This window comes from Schistocerca americana, chromosome 3 (genome assembly GCF_021461395.2).
Source record: "Schistocerca americana isolate TAMUIC-IGC-003095 chromosome 3, iqSchAmer2.1, whole genome shotgun sequence".
Taxonomy (NCBI): Eukaryota; Metazoa; Arthropoda; class Insecta; order Orthoptera; family Acrididae; genus Schistocerca; species Schistocerca americana.
Genome location: NC_060121.1, coordinates 183,268,317 through 183,291,369, shown reverse-complemented (window position 1 = coordinate 183,291,369; position 23,053 = coordinate 183,268,317). Strand labels below are relative to the sequence as shown.

General features: G+C 38.9%; 1 protein-coding gene across 2 annotated transcripts in view; it reads left to right on the top strand.

The window, feature by feature from the left end:
* LOC124605444 (nicotinamide/nicotinic acid mononucleotide adenylyltransferase 1) overlaps window positions 1–19,385 on the top strand; it is a 105,893-nt gene extending 86,508 nt beyond the window's left edge. Inside the window, exon 7 of one of the 2 annotated variants that reach the window (XM_047137120.1) lies at window positions 18,682–19,385. In XM_047137120.1, the coding sequence (XP_046993076.1) occupies window positions 18,682–18,711 (30 nt within the window). In that variant the 3' untranslated portion in view covers window positions 18,712–19,385. The remainder of the gene's footprint in view (window positions 1–18,681) is intronic. The other variant, XM_047137121.1, reaches the window with a different exon arrangement.
* Window positions 19,386–23,053: the final 3,668 nt, after the last annotated feature.

Genomic DNA, 23,053 nt, shown 5'->3' with positions numbered 1-23,053 from the left:
AAAAATTCATTTACCAACTTTAGTGCTTTGTATCCTAAAGTAATTCCCTCAGCAACGCCTGATTTAATTCAGTTACATTCCATTTTCTGTTTTTTACTTTTGTTGCTGTTCATCTTACATTCTCTTTTCAAAACACTATCTATCCAGTTCAGTTGTTCTTCCAAGTCCTGTGCCATCTCTGACAGAATCATAATTTCATTGGCAAACATCAAAGTTTTTAGTTTTTCTGCCCTAACCTGAAGTCCCATTCCAAATCTGTTTCATTTCCTTCTTGATCATTGTTTCCCTTTCATATCCTTGAAATCAAACATGTCTTCTGTGCCAGAATGAGATTTCCACTCTGCAGCGGAGTGTGCGCTGATAAGAAACTTCCTGGCAGATTAAAACTGTGTGCCGGATCGAGACTCGAACTCGGGACCTTTGCCTTTCGCGGGCAAGTTATCTACCATCTGAGCTACCCAAGGACGACTTACACCCCATCCTCACAGCTTTACTTCTGCCAGTACCTCGTCTCCTACCTTCCAAACTTTACAGAAGCTCTCCTGCAGAGTGAAAATGTCATTCTGGAAACATTGAAAATGTCATTCTGGAAACATCCCCCTGGCTGCAGCTAAGCCATGTCTCCACAATATCCTTTCATTCAGGAGTGCTAGTTCTGCAAGGTTTGCAGGAGAGCTTCTGTAAAGTTTGGAAGGTAGGAGATGTACTGGCAGAAGTAAAGCTGTGAGGACTGAGCGTGAGTTGTGCTTGGGTAGCTCAAATTGTAGAGCACTTGCCCACGAAAGGCAAAGGTCCCGAGTTCGAGTCTCGGTCTGGCACACAGTTTTAATCTGCCAGGAAGTTTCATATCTTCTGTGACTTCACCATCTACGACTTTTTCATTTTTCTGTAAATAGTTTGTATCATTATTTTGCAACCATGAGTTATTAAACTGATAATTCGATAATATTCAAACATGTTAGCACCTGCTTTCTTTGGAATTTGAATTATTAAGCCTGTAGGTATTTTGCATGTCTAGTAGCTTGCACACCAAGTGGAATATTTTGTCATGGCTCTCTCAAGGATCTCAATACTTTGGATGGAATGTTGTCCACTCCAGGGGCCTTTCTTCAAGTTAGGTCTTTCAGTGCTCCATCAAATTATTTTTCTAGTACCATATTACCTATCTCATCTTCATCTACTCCATTTTATTTTTATATAATATTTTCTTCAAATTCATTTCCTTTGTATAGCCTTTCTATCTATCCCTTCCATCTTTCAGTTTTCCCTTCTTTGCTTAATACTGCATTGCCTTCTAGGCTCTTGATATTCATACAGCTGCTTCTCTTTTCTCCAAAGAGCTCTTTAATTTTTGTATAGGCATCATCTATCTATCTCCTAGTCATGCATGCTTCCATAGCCATGTTGCACTATCAATCATCCTCATGTTTAATCTATCTGTATTCCGTTTTGCCTGCTTCATTTGCTGTGGACCTACTTCTGTATTTTCACCTTTCACGAGTTGAACTCAATATCTCATTTTGTCCAAGTATATTTGCTCAGCCTTGTCTTTTTGCTATTTGGTACTTGCTGCCTTTGCTATTTCATCTCTCAAAGCTACCCATTTGTCTGCTTTTCTCTGTTTCATCCAATTATTGTCTAATGCTCCCTCTGTCTTTGCTGCTAAAATGCATTCACTATGCTATTCATAGTAACTTAACCACATTCGTTTTTTTATTCATTATTAGACATAATTCTGCATTAACCCAGTTTGATTTTGTATTTATAACTATGTACTCATGTGACCAGATGTCGTGTTCTTCCTGCCACCACATTTCACTAATTCCTACTGTACCTTAAGTTCAGGCAATCCTTTCCCTTTTTAAATTCTCTAACTTACCTACCAGATTAAGGGATCTAATATCCATGCTCCCTGACCCCTGATGACAGCATCCTCTTGAGTAGTCCCTGCTTGGAGATCCATAACGGGGATGATTTCATGAGGGGCATTCAATAAGTAATGCATCAAATTTTTTCCTGAAAGCAGGTTGGTTTTATTTAGGATTCCAATACAGCATATTATTTGCCATTCTTTTGGCTACAAAATCCTGTTTTTCAGCATAAACTCAATGCAATGTGACAGCCTTACACCATCTTACTGGGAGAGCTTGTTTGCCTGCATGGTACCACTCTACTGATTGACATCAAAACCAACATCTTGCTGCATCATTAATTTCCCTGTCACCCATGTACTGCTTCCCACAGAGTGCATCCTTCATTGGGCCAAACAGATGGAGATTTGGGCTGTAGGGCGGATGAGGAAGAATAGACCATTGAAGTTTTGTGAGCTCCTCTCAGGTGTGCATTGTCATGGAGATGGAGAAAATCATTTGCATTTTTATGGTGATGAACGTGCTGAAGTCATCTCTTCAATTTTCTAAGAGTAGCACAGTACACTGTAGAGTTGACAGTTGCACAATGAGGGAGTACATCAAACAGAATAACTGCTTCAGAGTCCCAGAAGACCTTTGCCATGACTTTACTGTCTCAGAGTGCAGCTTTGAACTTTTCCTTCTGAGGACAGGTGGAGTTGCGCCACCAGCATTGCCGTTTTGGTTCCAATTTGAAGTGATGAACCCATATTTCATCACCTCTGATGATGTTTAGCAAAAAATTGTCACAATCAGCATCATAACGCACAAGCTGTTCTGCATAGGTGGTGCTTCATTGCTCTTTATGGTCTTCCGTTAGGCGGCAATGAACCCAGGGGGCACACACATTTCAGTACCCCAGCTAGTGGATGAGCGTGTCAGCACTATCAACAGTGACACCCAGTTGAACAACAATGTGATCCATTGCTCACCTTGAATGAGAGTGTCTGCATGTTCCTTCATTACAGGTCACTACTGTGTGCAGCCGGCCAGCATGTGGAAGATTGGTCAGATTTACACTACCTTGATACAATGATGACAGATGCCCCATCCAGTGGCTCACCGTGCTTTTGTTCACTGCTAGGTCTCTGTAGACATTCTACAAGCACCTATGAATATCTTTGATGATTTGGTTTTCGGCCAACAGAAACACAGTGACATCTCTCTGCTTGAAACACACCTCCTTTGCAGACACCATTTTTTAAGGCTGCATATAGCATTGCCACGTATCAGAACTTCGTGAAAATTTTGGGGCTGAAGGAGTAATATTCCACTATGTTCCATGACAAATTGCGCATTTTTTCGACTGAAACTGTCTGAGGAAAAAAAAAGTATTGCATTATTTATTGAACACGCCTTGTACCTCCAGAGTATTTTACCCAAAAGGATACCATCATCAGTAAGCCATAATAAAACAATGGCTGTAGTTTGCTTTTGCTTTCAACTTACAGCCAATCCTAGTCATAACTCTCTCTCTCTCTCTCTCTCTCTCTCTCTCTCTCTCTCTCTCTCAAAATGATTCTTTTGTGGCATTTGTTATGTGGTAAATATTGTCTTTCCAATAAATCCCATCATCTGTCGCATTCCACAAGAAACAGTAATACTTTGGTTTATACTTCACATGTATAATTAATGTCACTTATAGTAATGTAATTTGAAACATGTTTAGTCTCATGTAAATGTCCCTGCTCTTTCACACTCAATTTAAAACCGTTTACATAAGGATGAGGTTATTCGGAATACAAGTCTCTCACACCAGCAACAATTGGTAGACTGCACATTGCAGAAGATCTGAATCCATCTCAAAGAGATACTTCATGTTGTTGTTGTTTAATAATTGGTAGTCCTCAATTCCTTGCTCTGTTGCCATCATAGCAAATTTAAAATGCTGACTTCGATCCTTTTTCCTGCTAGTTGTGATGGTAGACTGCAATAAAATTTTGCAACACGTACAGTGTAGTGCCAATCATCAGCTGATTTATACATCAGATCTCATGAAAAGTCAGATAGTGTATTGATCCCTCATCAATGATGATCTCATGGAGAAAGTGCAATTCTTTGAAAATTGTCACTTTTATGGCTATGTAAATTGACAGCTAATTTCTGCAAATATCCATAGTTTGAACACTTCAACAATCCACAACATTGTTCACTCACATATATCTACTCAACAGTCAGCACATTATTTTGCATTTATTGCAGCAAATGTGATGGAAGGTGTTTGACCATGCGATTTCTAATACTTATTTTATTTCCTCCAATTTTTACATCTTTCGCATTTTCTTGACGCTGCCCAATCGCATAAGGATCTCATATCTGTTGATGAACATCTTGAGAAATAGCTCAATGACTGCTGTATCCATTGTAATAAGTGGTCCAAGCAGTTATGTTCCATTTCTGTTTGCAGATGGAAGATTTAATTTCTGGTTATCTTAGTACAATACACAGATGTGACAAAAGTAATTGGACACCTCTTAATATTGTGTCGGACCTCCTTTTGCCCAGCTTAGTGCAGCAACTCTGTGTGGCATGGGCTCCCTAAGTCAGAAGTCCCTTGCTGAAATATTGACCCATGCTACCTCTATAGCTGCCCATAATTGTGAAAGTGTTAACAGTGCAGGATTTTTTGCTTTTGCTGACATTTCTATTATGCTCCATAAAAGTTTATGGGATTCATGTCGGGCGATCAGGGTGGCCAAATCATTTGCTTGAATAATCCATAATGTTCTTCAAACCAGTCACGAATGATTGTGCCCAGTGACATGGTGCATAGTCATCCATAAAAATTTCATTGTTGTTTGGGAACATGGAAGTCCAGGAATAGCTGCAAATGATCTCCAAGTGGTCAAACAATCATTTCCAGTCAATGGTCTGTTCCATGCAAACACAGCCCACACCATTTCAAAGTCACCACCAACTTGTACAGTGCCTTGTTGACAACATGGATCCACAGCTTCATGGAGTTTGCAGCACACTTGAACCCTACCATCAGCTTTTACCAACTGAAACTGGGACTCATCTGACCAGGCCACAGTTTTTGTGTCATCTAGGAATCAACCAATATGGCCACGAGCCCAGGAGAGGCACTGCAGGAGATTTCATGCTGTTAACAAAGGCTCTCACCTCGGTCATCTGCTGCTGTAGCCCATTACTGACAAACTTTGCTGCACAGTCGTAATGGCATGGTCATTGTAAATCTCACATTAATTTCTGCAGTTATTTCACATTGTGTTGCTTGTCTGACAACTCTATGGAAAGGCTACTGCTCTTGGTCATTGTGTTTTCTGTGATCAGAGGTGATGCCTGAAATTTGGTATTCTTGGCACACTCTTGACACTGTAGATGTTGAAATATTGACTTTCCTAATGATTTCCAAAATAAAATGTCCCATGCATCTAGCTCCAATGACCACTCTGCATTCAAAGTCTGTTAATTTCTGTCGCATGGCCTTAATCACGTCGGAAACGATTTCACATGGATCAGCTCAGTACAAATGACTGCTCCAGCAGTGCACTGCCCTTTTATACCTTGTGTATACAATACTAACTTCGTCTGTATATGTGCATTTCACTATTTCGTGGCTTTTGTCACCGCAGTGCATAGTGGCCACTGAAAAAGCAACAACTGGAAAGTATTTTGTCTTCACTAAGTCAATGCAGTAACAGACAGATAAAGAAGTAGATCATGAATGTTGGAAATTTGAGACAGTTAACTAGATGAAATTAGTGATACTGAATCTTGGGCAACTATAATTTTTAAAAATTTGAACAGAAGAAAGTGGTAGCTAGAATCAGTCTTCATACATGTTGCAGTAATGTTAGCTAGTACCCTGCCTCTTGAATCCTATCTCAAATCTGATACAAGAAAATGAACTTGAAGAAATTGATATATAAAAAGAAAAGGGAGTAGGTGAAGATGAGATGGGAGATTCTACACCGGAAGAAGAATTTGATGGAGTACTGAAAGATATAACATGAAAAAAAAGGCATTCGGGGTAGATGACATTCCCTCCAAATTATTGAGATCCTTGAGAGAGCCATATCAAAATTATTCCACTTGGTGTGCAAACTACATGACAGGCAAAATACCTGCAGACTTAAAGATTGTACTAATTCCAATCCAGAGAAAGCAGGTGCTAAGAGATGCGAACGTTACTGAAGCTGTTGAAAGCATATCCGTGAATTGTTGCCAAACTGAAAAGTCTGACAGAGAAAATGTTGAATTTCTGAATTTCGAACCTCCCTAAGATGGACTGTAACTCATACCACATTCCACAGAAGTACATACAGAGTGGCACAAGTCATAAGAAAACTGAAAAATAATAAGCCAGTGAAGTACAACTGAATGGTTCGATACGCATTTCTCAGATTTATTACTCTGTCAAATTAGTATGTGACCTCTTACATTCAACAACTTCCTGTTATCATTAGGTATTATCCACAGGTCATGTGGTACTTCATTTAGTTGGCCAAATTGTCAAGAAGTCACTGATCTTCGTTATGCTACTGAAGATTATGTCAATGTCTGTGATGGCAGAAATTAGTAGTGATGCTGATTCCATTAGATGGTAGATAACTCATCTTATTTCTCTGTAGCCTTTCAGCATCAAGCTCCTTTTTTGATGTACCACTAAGAGTACAGCTGCCACTTCGTTTGAAGTTGTTGCACATTCTAATGCCAACTGCTTCTTTGATGACTTGATGACAGAATTCCAGTAGGTAGGTGCTGGAGGTAAAACTTTCATTTTCTCAAACATAATCATATTTTTTGAGGCTGTGTGTAGCAACAGCATATTTTGTCAAAGTTGCAAAGTTTAATATGGTTGAAACTTCGAGTTCGAGTCTCGGTCGGGCACACAGTTTTAATCTGCCTAGAAGTTTCATATCAGCGCACACTCCGCTGCAGAGTGAAAATCTCATTCTGGAAACACCCCCCAGGCTGTGGCTAAGCCATGTCTCCGCTATAACCTTTCTTTCAAGAGTGCTAGTTCTGCAAGGTTCGCAGAAGAGCTTCTGTAAAGTTTGGAAGGTAGGAGACGAGATACTGGCAGAAGTAAAGCTGTGAGTACCGGGCGTGAATCGTGCTTCGATAGCTCAGATGGTAGAGCACTTGCCCGCGAAAGGCAAAGGTCCCGAGTTCGAGTCTCGGTCGGGCACACAGTTTTAATCTGCCAGGAAGTTTCATATCAGCGCACACTCCGCTGCAGAGTGAAAATCTCATTCTTAATATGGTTGTATACCCTTATTGGTGCACCACAGCATGTGCTTGATCCTTAAAGACTAGAGAGAAATAAGCTAAGTTATCCACCATCTAACAGAATCATTATCGCTACTAATCTTCCATAATCATAGATATCAACATAACTTCTAGTAGCTTATGGAACTTTTGTGACATCATGAAGCCTCCATTATATAATTTGGCCAACTGAATGACATACCACGTGACCTACAGATAACTGTTGGTGGTGATGACAGAGGAAACTGTTAGAAGCTTGAGTTTATATACAAATTAGACACGGAGAGAACCTGTTAAACAATTATCCAAGAATTTCACCACAAAAAACTATGTTCTCACAATGAAATGGCTGCTAAGGTGATAAAATGGAATGACAGAAGATGTTAAGAAAGTTAAGGATGAAATATGGAATATGAAGAAGGTACTGGTAGCTCTGTAGCATACAACAATACAGCCATTACAAAAGAAATATGAGAAGAAGGATACAGAGGTATATCTCTACATCAGCTACAAGAAGAGGACATTACTAAATGGGCTTCAGGAAAGAGTAAGGATACAAAGAACAGATTTGCTTGAATGAACTTACAAAATGCAGGGCCATGAAGAACAATAAAATTATAGTAACCTACATGGACCAGAAGTCTTGTGAGTCAGTTGACTGTATGGCATTAGGAGGATCCTGGAGGGGGGCAGGAAATGAAACAAGAAAAAAAAATTTAGACAGTATTATTGGAGAACATGTAATCGAATTGCTGTGAAACAGGAAAGCAGACTTACTAAATGTGTTCAACATAACATATGATAGAAGTTCTTTTCCCTCACAGTGGTCCTTACATTGTCTCAGGCTTTACCTAGAAACTAAATAACTAGTAGTTCAAGAGTGCTGTAGAGACTAATAAACAATGCAGTGGTGGCCTCTAATGGTTTGTATAGAGGAATGAAGGACAACAGGCCTTAGGCACTGTTTACACTGTCAACTTTCTTTGACAAATCGTTTGTAAAAGCGAAGACCACACTCTATTATAAAAAATACAGTGGAAGTACCCAAATGCAATGTCAAAGATTTTTTAAACATTTTTTATGCAATATATTTGACTAATAAAGCAGGGAAAGTTGTGGTTGAGAATTATGAATGATTTAGGAATAAAGGAGATGACTTACTGAAAGGCAGAAACACTGCATCATCGATAGGTAGACAAACAAAAGCTTGGCTAGCTTTCAGAATGCACTTCCTTTTTCAAGCTTGTAGGAAAAACACGCACACATGCGCGGACACACACACGCACACGCGCACGCCTGTCTCTCTACTTTGTGCTCAGTCGACTGAGCACAATGTAGGGAGACAGATGTGTGCATGTGAGTGAGTGAGTGAATATGTGTGTGTGTGTGTGTGTGTGTGTGTGTGTGTGACAGAGAGAGAGAGAGAGAGAGAGAGAGGTATTAATGTCGTGGATTTCATGAGCAAGAAAACCACAGTGGTTGAGGTGGAAGAACAGGTGTAGAAGAATTTGACATATAGTGCAAGACTAGTCGGTATGCTAGAACTGTGAATTGCCTACAAAAAGATGAAGATGGTGAACATTTCTGGTGGCTCAAAAACAAAAGAAAGCATCATGCAAAAGAGTGAACATATTGAAATAAGTAGAATTATATGTACTAGGAGCAGTACAGGGATTGAAAAAGGGGGTCAAGGAGATGACAACCTTAACAGTGGATACAAGTATAAGGTACTACAATGCAACAATGAGGAAAAAGTATCACTCACAGTGAGGAACATACTGCTATACACAGATTAGATAGCAACTGTTTGAAGACTCAGAGCAAAATCCCTAGAGAAGGAGAAAAATCTTTAAGAAGGTAATTGACCCATTAAAAATATTTTAATTTAAATGCAAGTCCTGTGCTTTCTCTGGTAAATGAAGTTCATTTAGTGTACTTACTGAAGTTTTAAGGAAACAGTTGTATTAAGCTACCATGTTTTGTGTAAACATGGTAGCTTAATACAACTGTAAACAGGTCCATCAAGAAGAATCCTTTACATTGTCTTCCGTAATCTGTAACATATAAGACTTATTTATTCATTAATGTTCATTCCCTTACAAAAGACTTCAGTGTCCTGATGACAGTAAGGAGAATTACTGAACTAAATCTGTTGTCTTTAATGGTTTCAACACCAAACAATGATTTAGTAGCCTTCTACAGGAGGAAGAGTTTGTAGTTTACATATAAGAAAGGCATTAGATTTATTTCAAACTAGTATAAACATTTTATGTTTTATATTTTGTTGTTACAGACATGTAGGCTGGTAGAGGACCACAAAAAGCATCTACTTGAGATGATATTTTCTCAAATACCACGCTATTTCATCTCATCTTTATGCATTTTCTTCCTTACATGTAATCAAGTTGTTACTGAATTGAATTTCGTGACTTTTAGCCTGACTTTCCACTTGAGTACTTTGCACTTGAAAATTTGTCTTGTCTTGTATATCTGAGTCAATTATATCAGCATCCTTCAGGTCTTTTCTGGCTTCAATGATCCACTTCTTGTTTCTAACACTTTTTGCATTTGCTTCAAGATCTGTGTAGTTTTCTTGGTGTCCGGCGTTCTCTTGATATGTCCTTAAAATTTCAGTTGGCTTTTCTTCATGTCATGTACTGTGTTAGATATCTGTTTGGTTTCTTGTCTAGTCCTCAATCTGTTGCCTTCTTCTTTCTTACTGGGCCCCAAGATTTTTCTGATGATTCTTCTTTCTAATTTCTTTTTATTTCCTACTGTCCTTTCTGATCTGTGACCAATGTTTCTGACACATACAAGCTTTCTGGATTGATGACAGTGTTGTAATGTCTCACTTTTACATTATGTTGGTAAGTAATGGATGAAATAACAACTGTATATAAAGGATAGGTTGGTACTCGCCACATAGAGGTCACAGACAGACAAAATGAAAGAGACTTCTAAAATATTAAGCTTTCAGACAAAGTCCTTCTTCCCAAATAGACACACACACATTCACATAAGCACAACTCACATACACTGGCGATGTGTGTGTGAGTTGTGCCTTTGTGAATGTGTGTGTCTATTTCGGAAGGAGTTTGTGCAAAAGCTTAATATTTTAACAATCTTTTTCATTGCCTCGTCTATGTAGTGAGTAACAATCTATCCTTTCCATATTGTTGTTTCTAATTATGTTGTTGTTATTGTGGTCTTCAGTCCAGAGGCCGGTTTGGTGCAGCTCTCCATGCAATACAGTAAAGCTGCATGCCCTTGGGAAAAATTATGGCTGTAGTTTCCCCTTGCTTTCAGCCGTTCACAGCACCAGCACAGCAAGGCCATTTTGGTTAGTGTTACAAGGCCAGATCAGTCAATCACCCAGACTGTTGCCCCTGCAACTACTGAAAAGGCTGCTGCCCCTCTTCAGGAACCACACATTTGTCTGGCACCTCTCAACAGATACCCCTCCGTTGTGGTTGCACCTATGGTACGGCTATCTGTATCGCTGAGGCACACAAACCTCCCCACCAACGGCAATGTCCATGGTTCAAGGGGGAGGGTGGGGGGGGGGGGGGGGTGTCTAATTATGTGATAGGCAAAATCTTTTTTTATACATTCATGCTCATAAATTAAGGAAAATGCTGATACATGGTGAAACAACACCCTGGTGGGCAGTTTGCAGGTTTAAATCACCTCAGGGTATGACCATGCTTTGCATTTGACCTGCGGTCATCGCACGGTGGTGCAGGCAACAGTTCACATACGCAGTGGTGTGTTGGTGCATGACAGAATACGGTGAAGCGAATAAGTGTGCAGACGTTTTCAGACATGCTAATGGTGACTGTGTGTTGAAAATGGCTCAAAGAACACACATCGATGACGTTATGGGGGGCAGAATACTAGGGTGACTGGAGGCTGGTCAAACACAGTAGGTCATAGCACGGGCCCTCCATGTGCCATAAAGTGTGGCCTCAAGATTATGACAACGATTCCAACAGACAGGAAACTTGTCCAGGTGTTACAGTACGGGACATACACAGTGTACAACACCACAAGAAGACTGATATCTCACCATCAGTGCCTGCAGACGGCCACAGAGTACTGCAGATAGCCTTGCTCGGGACCTTACCGCAGCCACTGGAACAGTTGTCTCCAGACACACAGTCTACAGATGACTGAACAGACATGGTTTTATTTGCCCAGAAACCTGCAAGGTGCATTCCACTGACCCCTAGTCATAGGAGAGCCCATAAAGTCTGGTGTCTAGAACACAGTACATGGTCATTGGAACAGTGGTCCCAGGTTATGTTCACGGACGATTCCAGATATGGTCTGAACAGTGATTCTCGCTGGGTTTTCATCTGGTGTGAACCAGGAACCAGATACCAACCCTTTAATGTCCTTGAAAGGGACCTGTATGGAGGTCGTGGTTTGATGGTGTGGGGTGGAATTATGATTGGTGCATGTACACCCCTGCATGTCTTTGACACAGGTCAGGTGTATCGGGATGTCATTTTGCACCAGTATGTCCATCTTTTCAGGGGTGCAGTGGGTCCCATCTTCGTCCTGATGATAACACACAGCCCCATGAGCTGCCATCTGGAGGTGTACCTTGAAACAGAAGATATCAGTCAATTGGAGTGGCCTGCCTGTTCTCCAGACCTAAACCCCATCAAGCATGTCTGGGATGCTATCGGTTGATGTATCGCTGCATGTCTTCAAACCCCAACAACACTTCAGGAGCTCAGACAGGCACTGGTGCAAGAATGGGAGGCTATAAACCAGCAGCTGCTCGACCATCTGATCCAGAGTATGCCAACCCATTGTGCGGCCTGTGTACGTGTGCACGGTGATCATATCCCATATTGATGTCGGGGTACAGGCGCAGGAAACAGTGACGTTTTGTTGCACATATGTTTTGGGATAGTTTTCTCAACTTATCACCAATACCATGGATTTACAGATTTGTGTCATGTGTGTTCCCTATGTGCCTGTGCTATTAGTTGTGTGGCACCACATTCTGCAATTATCCTTAATATATTAGCATGAGTGTAGGTGTTTCCAGTCTTCCCCCATTGATCTACTCATCAATCAATTTCTCTTTTTGTGAGCTTCTTTCTCTATCCCATTTGCCAGTACCATCTCCCCAATACCTGAGTTTGTGAACTCTCTTGATCTCACCAGATATTGTCATGATATTTTTTGGTGTGACATGTATTCTGTTTTCTTGAAGAAGCTCTGTTGTCAGATCTTTTCAGCCTTCTCTCTCAGAATCTCAATTTGCTTTATTGCAGTTTCTTTGTACTGCCAGATGATCAGTGAATACCAGACAGCCAATATTTAGTCCTACAGTTTTCCTTCCTAACCTCACTGGTTTATACATAAATTCCCTGTATCTTCATTTTTCTATCCATTCCAAGACAACTTTGACTAATAGTATATTTAATAACTGGTGAAATACCAATTCTCTGTCACTGTCCTGTTCTAATCTCAAGGGACTCTGATAACTAACTATCCCATGAATTCAGTTTTGGGTTCAGCAATGTTCGGTGTCTTCTCACTGAGGCCCCACTCTTCCAGTACTTGAGTCAGCGATGGTCTGTCTATAGAGTCACATGCCTTTTTGAAATCTACAAAGGTGTACAAGGTCTCTCTCCTTCTCATTGCTTGGTATCTCAGTATAACTTCTCTGAAATTTGGAAAACTGAGTATCTGTTCAGCATAGGATCTTCATGGTCTGAAGCCTGCTTGGTATTTTCCTATCTTATTTTCCTGTGGAACTGTGTCCTTTCTAGCAAGCACTGTAATTGAATTTTGTATGTCACAGGCAGTAAAGATATCTCTTTGTAATTGTTAAGATCGGTTGTTATGTACAAGAGTGTGTAACAGTGCATTTCCATCTTACGGTATTACTTCAGTCTCCCATATGTTTTGTTTGATATCTGTTACTTCTCTGATGGTATTCAGCCCAGCTTTGTGTAGCACTTCAGCTATGATGCCAACTTTTCCTGCTGTTCTATGACCACCAATTCATCTGTTGCTCGCTTTTTGACTTACCATTTCTCTTGATCTCTTAGTTACTTGGGACTCTCTCAGCCAGTTCAGGGCAATTCAGTAGTACATTTAAGTATTTCACCATTGTGTCACAGTTGTCTTTGTTGTTCAGTACTTTTCTGAAACACTGATTCTGTTCTTGATGTGCTATGATCCTGGTTTTAGATGTCTTTCATGTTATAGTTTCAGACTTCATTTTAACTGATTCTTTTCATATTCTCCTGATGCCTCTTGTCATTTGCTTTCTCGCCTCTGCATACATTGCCAGACTGACTTGTGATTTGGCGGTGTTCCATTTGTTGTATGCTATTTTCCTGTCCTCAGTTGCTTTATCACATGTGTCATTCCTCCATGGATGTCTCTTCTTTTTACTGTAGGAATTTTCTCTTTTACTGATTATCTTCTCTTTGAATTCTTCCTGTGTCATGCCTGCCTCTTCCTCCTATTTGTCTTTGATCCTTGATAATTTTAATTTTGCCATATCAAGCTGCAGTATTATTGCGATCTTCTTGTTCATTCTGTTTGGTGTCAGCCTAATTTTGATTCTTGTGAGATAGTGACCAGTGTCTATGTTTGCCTCTCTTCTAATATGTACATTCAAGATTTCTCTGTGGTTCATGTGTGTAATTGTTACATGGTTGATTTGGTGTTCTCCTATGGATTTGACCAGTGATCTCCACCTATTAGTTTTCTTGATCTCTTTCATGAAGTGAATTGACATAATCCTCACATTGTGTTGTCTCTGGCAATTCTTGTTAGCAAATCTATATCCTGGGTATTGTCCTCTTGTTCCTTTGAATCTCTTTTGTCTGACTAGTAGTGAATTTAAATTACCTAATAAAGCCTGAGCATCTCCTTTGTGAATTTGTCTCATGGTTTTCTCTAATTCATCCAGTATCTATCAATTCCTTCTTTGTGTCTCTTGTTAACTTGATTTTAGGTGCATTTGTGTTGATTATTGTGTAAGACTTCTTAGCACATTTGAGCCTCATCATCATGAATCTGTTGTTTATTGGTTTCACTTCCGTTGCTAATCAGAGGATTTTCTTCTTGACTGCAAAGGCCATTCCCAGGAGCAGCACTTCTTTGTCTATTTTCCTGTCTGTTTTGCTCTTGAACAGTCAGTAGTTCCTGAAGTCTAAAGTGTTGTCGTGTGTTATATGGGTCTCTTGAATTGCCAATGACAGGGTCTTTTGTTTGTCTAGCATCTTTTCTAATTCATGCAGTTTCCCTGCTGTGATTGGTGTGTTGATGTTCAGTGTACTTGTGTTACTTCACTTTGGTGAAAAGTTTGCCAGAGGGCTCCCACTCCCTCGGTTTTGTGGTGGGCCAAACTCCCCAGAATCTAACAGTATGGTTGTGGTGGCTATATTGGGCACCAATCGATGATTACCACCTGGGGTATTAATAGTATTTTTCTCATGATTCATTTACTCTTGATTTGTGAGCTCAGGTTTCACTGGGTAAATAGAACTAATGTGGTTAGTCATGAACTAGGTGTACATTATTAATTGCATTTCTTTTGCTATAAAGTGGCCATGTTAACTGTTTTATTCCTTGAATAAAAGTTTGTACAATAAATAAGAGGAGGTCAAAACCATGAGAAATCAGATGAAAAGGAAAAGATTTCCTGTTTTTGTGGTGGAGATGGATTTATATAAAATGATTCAAAGAGCATGGAAGATAAGAGGGATGAGAAGAAAGACTGGAATGCATTTGGTTAATGAACTCAGCTGGGAAGGGTCTGTGATAATGAACAACAGAGTATACTCCACATATTATATCAGAATTTTATAAGACAATGGTGAACTAGAACAGGGTCATAGTATCACAGTAGGAAGAAACAACAAAAAATGGTCTGAAAGAAGTCAGTAGAAGAGTTACACTGATAAGTGGAAAGAAAGAACAGATTTTGTACAGACAAGGAGGAAACTAAGCTACACAAGAGCTACTCAAAGTCCCACAGATACCACCATGAAAGAAGTCATAGGAGGCTGAAACTTTGGTCTCTGTCTTACGATGGAATTAATTATGTTTCCTACCTGAGCATTATTGTAGATGAGTTTGTAATATGATTCAGTATTGCTTTAACCCTGAATTCATTAAGCTGCAACTCCAGGTAAAGCAGCACCAAAATATGAATCAGAGAGACCATGATTTGGGCTATGATTGGCCTTTCTGATTTAGAATTCACCTAATGTACATAAATAGTTTTATGCAAAAACCAGGGTAATTCTGTATGGGAAACTTAATTTCCAAACTTCTGTGAGTCCAGTTAAATAGTGTAAGTATATTACCTGTCATATTTTAGTTGTAATTATTTGCTGTGACTCATTACAGAGGGTGTTCATCATAATCAGGTTGTAATTTTCATAGCTCGGTCATCAGCCCAAGACCATTCTGCATTTCCTTGAATGGCTCTAAAAGGACAAGTTTTCTTTCAATTTTCATAGCTAGATTATTGGCCTGAGACCATCCTGCATTTCCTTGAAAGGCCTCTAAAAGGACAAATTTTCTTTCAAATCATTAATCTGATAAATTAAGTGCTAAACATAGTGTGTTTCATGACTATCTCAGCTGTAGTACTTTAAAAAATGTTGGATAGGCTTACTGACACAAAGTTGACAATTTGGTATGACTTGCACACACCTACAGAGAGCTACATGAGAATATCTATTTCGGAATAAATTTTTCACACTGCAGCAGTGTGAGCACTTATCTGAAACTTTCTGGCAGATTAAAACTGTGAGCCAGACTGAGATTTGAACTTGGGACCTTTGCCTATCATAGGCAAGTGCTCTACCAACTGAGCTACTTAAGAACAACGTATGACACGTTCTCACAGTTTTACTTCCACCTGTACCTCATCTCCTACCTTCCAGACTTCACAGGTGTTCTTCTGCAAAACTAGCACTCATGGAAAAATTTATATTGTGGAGACATGGCCTAGCCACAGCCTGGTAGATGTTTCCAAAATAAATTTTTCACTCTGTAGAAGGAGGGTGCATTGATATGAACCTTCCTGGAAGATTAAAACAGTGCGCTGGACCAAGACACGAACTCAAGACCTTTGTCTTTCATGAGGTAGTGCTATACCGACTGACCTACCTAACAATGACAGACAACATGTCCCCACCGGTTTACTTCAGCCAGTACCTCATCTCCTACCTTCCAAATTTCAGAGAAGTTATACTGCGAAACTTGCAGGAACAAGTTGGTAGAGCACTTTCCCAGGAAAAGCAAAGGTGCCAAGTTCAAATCTTGGTCCAGCAGACAGTTTTAATCTCCCAGGAAGTTTCATATCACCGCACACTCCACTGCTGAGTGAAAAATTCATTCTGGAAGCACCCCCAAGGTTATGACTAAGCCGTGCCTCTGCACTGTCCTTTTCTCCACGAGTGCTAGACCTGCAAGTTTCATAGGAGAACTTCTGTGAAGTTTTGAAGTTAGGAGATGAGATACCATCAGAGATAAAATGTTGTGAATGGGTCGTGAGTCCTGCTTAGGCAGCTCAGTCAGTAGAGCACCACAGAGGGCAAAGGTCCAGAGTTTAGTGTTGGTCCAGCGCACAATTTTAATCTGCCAAGATGTTTTAAAGGATCTGTTTGTTTACATTAAAAACAAACGTTCCTCCAAATTATATGCTGTGAAACTTTACTGTAGAATAAGTAAGTGTTCTTAGTAAATCATTTCGGAGACTGATAATTATGTGGAAAATCCAGAACAGAATACAGTATGTAAAAAAGAATAGATTGTTATCCACTAAATACAAGAGGTGATGGGCAGCAGCAGACCTACACATAAAAAATTGGAGAAATTGCACAGTTGTCAAAGATTTTCTGCTGCACTAATAGATACAGACACGACTCTAATCCCCAGTCAGGTGGCAGTTTTAGGGGAGAAGAGAGAGTGTGTGTGTGTGTGTGTGTGTGTGTGTGTGTGTGTGTGTGTGTGTACATAGACTTATCGATTATGAACAGTTATTTTCCAATTACTGTCATCAGAAATTGGCTATGTCAGTAAACTCATTTGCTGACAGTACTTATTATTCTACTTCTGTTGTCCAGCCATTATTGTTCTTCATTTGACTCTGTAATGCATGACGGACCTCTTATTGCTGGTAGTGTTTCCACTGATTGTCAGTAATCTTCATCAAATTCAGGTTGGCATTATACTAATTCTTGCTGTCATTTTTTGCTTTGTCTTTTATTCAGATTTACTGCAATTACCATTTGAGTTACATGAAAAGCTGTTATATAACATATTAAATATATGCCTCATAAAGCTTATTTCAAAGCTTATTTTGTGTTCCTGATGCTCTGTGAAACACTTACAAATGCAGTGTGATACTTGTACTGTGCTGGCTGCTACCCAATACTATTTTTTCTTTCAATTTTTTCTTTCTAAGTTATCATGTGTTATGTTTAGGCCACAACCAGTTAGCACCAGTTCAGAAATTCATAATGCTATTCCCGTTTCTATGTAATAAACAGCTAAATGTGGTTCAAGAACTCTGGACTGTGTTTTATCACTAATATAATCACCAATCAAGTTGTCCATATTTGTGGGATCTTTAGTAGTATGTCTGAGTGAACCTCCATCTGCCCTCATCCTGCTTAGCAGACACGGAACTGACCATCATGTGCACTTTCCATATATAATTAAAAAAAAAAAAAGCACCATTAGCTGAGTGGTCCTCATGTTCTGAAAAAAAAAACATTAATTATAATGCAAAAGACGTAAAAACAGTAGAAAGGTAATGACTCAGAGCTCTCATTTCTTTAAGGTGTCCAATATTATTTATGGTTCTTGTAAGGTTACGTTTTTTCCATCTTCTTTGCATTAGGTTGCTGATTCACATATATTAATTTCACTTTGAAGTAGTATAGAGCAATTCAAAATGGATATAGTGATTACAAAAAGAGCTATAACTATTTAATGCATGGCGAAACAAAAGTGTTCTGTGTGCCTCTCATTGGTCATGACATGCGAAAATCCATTTCACCCCATGGAAAGAAATCCGTGGGGTGTCAGTCCAGAGATCTGGGTGGCCAAGAGCAGAACACAGCATTGTCATATCCAGTACGTCCAATCCAATGGTTTTGAAATTGTTGATTTAAAAGTGTATGGGCCTCCATACCCCAATTTAAATTTTAGATACTCTTTTGTAATCTCTAAAATTCTTATTGGTGTATCTCTATGCACTACACAGTTACAGTAGTTTTAGTTGATATATTCATTTTGAATTACCCTGTATATAAGTTGGGAAAGTAATAAATACAGTGTAATAGTGTTTTTATGGTCTGTCTATAGAATTCCTGAAGTTCTATAATTTTCTGCTGCCATTTTTACCATAAGTTTTTGAGAAAATTTGTGCTACAATGTCAGATTACAATTGTTATCACCTAGAGCAGTGTTATGAACAATAGTACTATAGGAAATATAATTTGATACAGTAATGCCTGTTTGCATGTCTTTATTATTGCAGGGGCTGACTCGTCCTGCATGCCTTCTGTAAGAGACCTCGTACTCCTCATTGGGAAATGCAATCGACCCCCGAAGCCCATTGCTTCTTCCATGCCTGCACTAGTTTGATTGTTTCTCTTCCTTCACATTCTTGCATGCTGGAACAGGCATGTGCCCACACTTTTGAATACTTATTAGTAGATGTGATAATTTTTTATCCCTAATTTTTAGCGGTGTTTACAAATAAGATATTTGCATTAAAATGTGAAACTCAGATGTTATGTCTTTCACTCTAAATATTTCTATTGTTTTTGTATGTTCTTTAATTGAATGGAACATTCCTGTTTTAATCAGTATCATGTCTCATCCTGTGACATTTTTAAAACCAATGCTAATGATATGTAAATATAAAACTGCATGGTTTTGTACACCTCAGGCCTCAACATTCTTATATCTTTATTGAGGTAGCAACTTACTCAAAATTTTGTCATTTATCTTACAATTAATTCAGTTTTATGCTACCACCTTTATTATTGGTGTAAGAGAAAAGTGAAATGTATTCATTTTCCTATTTAAAAATACTTTACTCAATATCTTTCAATATCATACAGTAAGTGATGCAACTACTATATTAATGCCATGATCACAGTTGCTTTAAGTCTCTTGAAATTCTTAATTATATCACTTTACAGAAATGTCAATAAAGAACTGCAGCAGTAACATCAGATTAAAATTCTTGGTATAACTCTTCACTAATTTTTGGCCATGTTAATAAAAATATAAATATGATTCTTTTTTCATCATTTATTTGGATTTGAAATGAAATACAGTTTTTTAACACTGTGTATCACAGAATCAATCCAAGTAACACAATTGTTGCTTTATTCATAAACCTCTGAACAGTAACGGAAATAGGCCTCTCGGGAATCCACATGTAACAAGACACAGAACAATTGCTGTGACCGGTACAATTGGAAGAACAGAAAAAGCGTCAGTCATTGCTACTCTGCACACATATATATATATATATATATATATATATATATATATATATATATATATATCCATGAGTCGCCGGCAGATGGCATCACAGAGGTCATGCCATGCGAACACCTCCCACAGATGGCTGCCAGCAGCTGGCCCACGGTGATAAAATTAGCAGCTGATACAAACTAACACACACACACACACACACACACACACACAGTGACAATGCACTCACATTCACCTGCACCAGTAACAGGATACAGAACAACATAGTGTCTTTTTGCATAATTAAAATTTTACTTTAGAAAATCTTGTTGTACAGGGTCATAATAAGTCTAGGGACAAAGTACAGCAATAGTTGAACATTGGCCTCAATATAGAAAAAAACATTGTAATGAGCCACAAATAGTGGACAGATGTTACAGGTGGGAGCAAAAGATGTTCTGCACTTTGCTTACATTGCAGCTTGGAACAACAAGGCAGAGATTTTCAGATGTTTTGGTTGTATGTTGTAGGTGATATTAAGCAATAAAATATGAATACCGGAAATGACAGTATTGTGTTGCTGATTGCTGAGCACAAGTATCTTCATAGTGACTTTCATGCCACAGTTTGCTGGTATGTCTTAGTATTGTTTACGGAGCTTGTGATTTGGCATTTATGTATTCCTATTTCTGACATAAATCAGATGAGAATAAATCAATGCAGTCTGCTGAAGGGGTGTTCTATTGGTGATTTACAGGGCTCTATGTCTACTAGATAGCACTGTGTGAGCTGGAGGAATACAATTTACATGGATATCAGAGAGATACACAATTGCATAGCAAATCTGTGTGAAAACTGTACGATGTGCATAAGCACATACAAGAAACAAATAATGGATGATTTTAAATTCGTCCATACAAAATTCTAAAAGCATGGTTTACTTCTGTAACTGTGCAAACATACTACGGCAGAGCTATGCAACATTTATTTTAAATATTTCCTTACTTTTCTTGTTTCCTTATTTACTCATTCTTTGGACGCCAACAAGCAAAAGCATTTTAAAATTGGAAACCATCTAATGGCTCGTTTGTATTTAATAAATGCCAAAAAGAAAAACCACTTGTACTGTCAGAATGTAGTAAATGTGCAGACTGCTAAAGATCTGTCAGGAAAAGGAATCGGTATGAAAATTGTAAAGATTCATAGCATCATTTCATACAAGATGTTATGCAACAATATACCTAAAATATGATACTGGAATTTTTAACTATGGTGAAATGGCTATTATTGTTACATAATTGTAGAAAGGAAGCAGATAGTCTTGAAATTTTTGATCTCATTTAGAAGTTACACTGGAAGAATTAAACCTTCACAAGCTATTTGTAAGAATAATTTTAGGGCTAGCTAAGATTACAAGATTACTTTCAAAAACATCAAACCTATTAAAAGATGTGGATTACACTGCAGGACTGTTGGCTTTAATCTAGGCATTCGGGGCTTCACTGGTTTTGCAACTGTGGAGAAAACCAGACAGATACTCTGACTGTATCAGCCTATGTCTGACAGTAAATAAGATGCAGGTTAATGCTAGGAATGAAAGAGCTTAGAAGACTAAGAAGGTCTTGTTGTTAGGAAGTAATCAGGAGGACCAAAATGTAAATGCTGGTGCCTAATTTGTTGGATGCTGACTACTGTGTAACAATTGCAGAACCTGTGATTTAGACTCTATAGGAAATAGTCTCAGTAAAGATCAACCTTAGCTATCAGAATTGGAGGTACTAATTTGTGGTTAATTGTCAGAACTGTTTAGTATGATAAAAACAATATTCTATGACATATAATATTTTAACTGGGCTGTTCTTAGAAAGATGATTCGAAAAACAGAGGTGCAGAGTAAATAAAGTTGCAATTGGAACACTTACCATTAAAGCAAAACAGCTTGAGCAGAAAAATAGGTATGAAAGAATACACATTAAATACATTCCATTAACACATAGGAGCATGTTAAATAAAAGAAATTACCTCGTGATTCAACACACTAAAGTGAAAGAAATACTGTAATGTTTGCTGTGAGTCTCAGAAAGTCAAATGGTAATTACAGAAATAAACAGTATACCTCCATGGATACAAGCTAATAATAGCTTGGACCTTGAGTGAGAAAACGATTGTTTATAACTGGCAGACAAAAAAACAACCTGATAATAACTTCATATCATAGAAGGGGCACTGAACTGAGCAAAGTATTCCTAGTAACCATATATCATAAATGCACTGTTGTGAAGCTAAGACCATAAAATGACTGCCAACCAGCAACCAACACAGGGAAGTGAGTGTATTTAAACTACCTTGCCCCAACTAATAACTTTTATGCAAAAGAGCTCAAGGAATAATTAAACTAGCTTAATATATTGGTTTCAAATGAGCAGTCAAAGGTAGACAAATATTAGATTCTTATTCATGGTTCATTATATTAAATGCAAATTTAAGTTACACTATGTGATCAAAAGTATCCAGACACTCCCAAAAACAATTTTTCATATTAGGTGCATTGTGCTGCCACCTACTGCTAGGCACTCCATATCATCGACCCCAGCAATCATTAGACATCATGAGAGAGCAGAATGGGATGCTCTGCAGAACTCATGAACTTCAAACGTGGTCAGGTGATTGGGTGTCACTTGTATCATATGTATGGTCGCGAGATTTCCACACTCCTAAGCATCCCTAGATCCACTGTTTCCGATGTTACAGTGAAGCGGAAAAGTGAAGGGACACGTACAGCACAAAAGCGTACAGGCCGACCTCGTCTGTTGACTGACAGAGACCGCCGACAGTTGTAGAGGGTCGTAATGTGTAATAGGCAGACATCTATCCAGACCATCACACAGGAATTCCAAACTGCATCAGAATCCACTGCAAGTACTATGACAGTTAGGTGGGAGATGAGAAAACTTGCATTTCATGGTCGAGCTGCTGCTCATAAGCCACACATCACACCAGTAAATGCCAAACAACACCTTGCTTGGTGAAAGTAGCATAAACATTAGACAATTGAACAGTGGAAAAATGTTGTGTGGAGTGACGAATCACGGTACACAATGTGGTGGTCCGATTTCAGGGTGTGGGTATTGCGAATGTGCCCGGTGAATGTCCTCTGCCGGCATGTGTAGTTCCAACAGTAAAAGTTAGAGGCGGTGGTGTTATGGTGTTTTTCATGGGGGGGGGGGGGGGGGGGGGGGCTTGTGCCCTGTGTTGTTTTGCATGGCACTATCACAGCATAGGCCTACATTGATGTTTTAAACACCTTCTTGCTTCCCACTATTTATGAGCAATTCGGGGATGGCGACTGCATCTTTCAACGTGATCGAGCACCAGTTCATAATGCATGGCCTGTGGCAGAGTGGTTACATGACAACGATAAC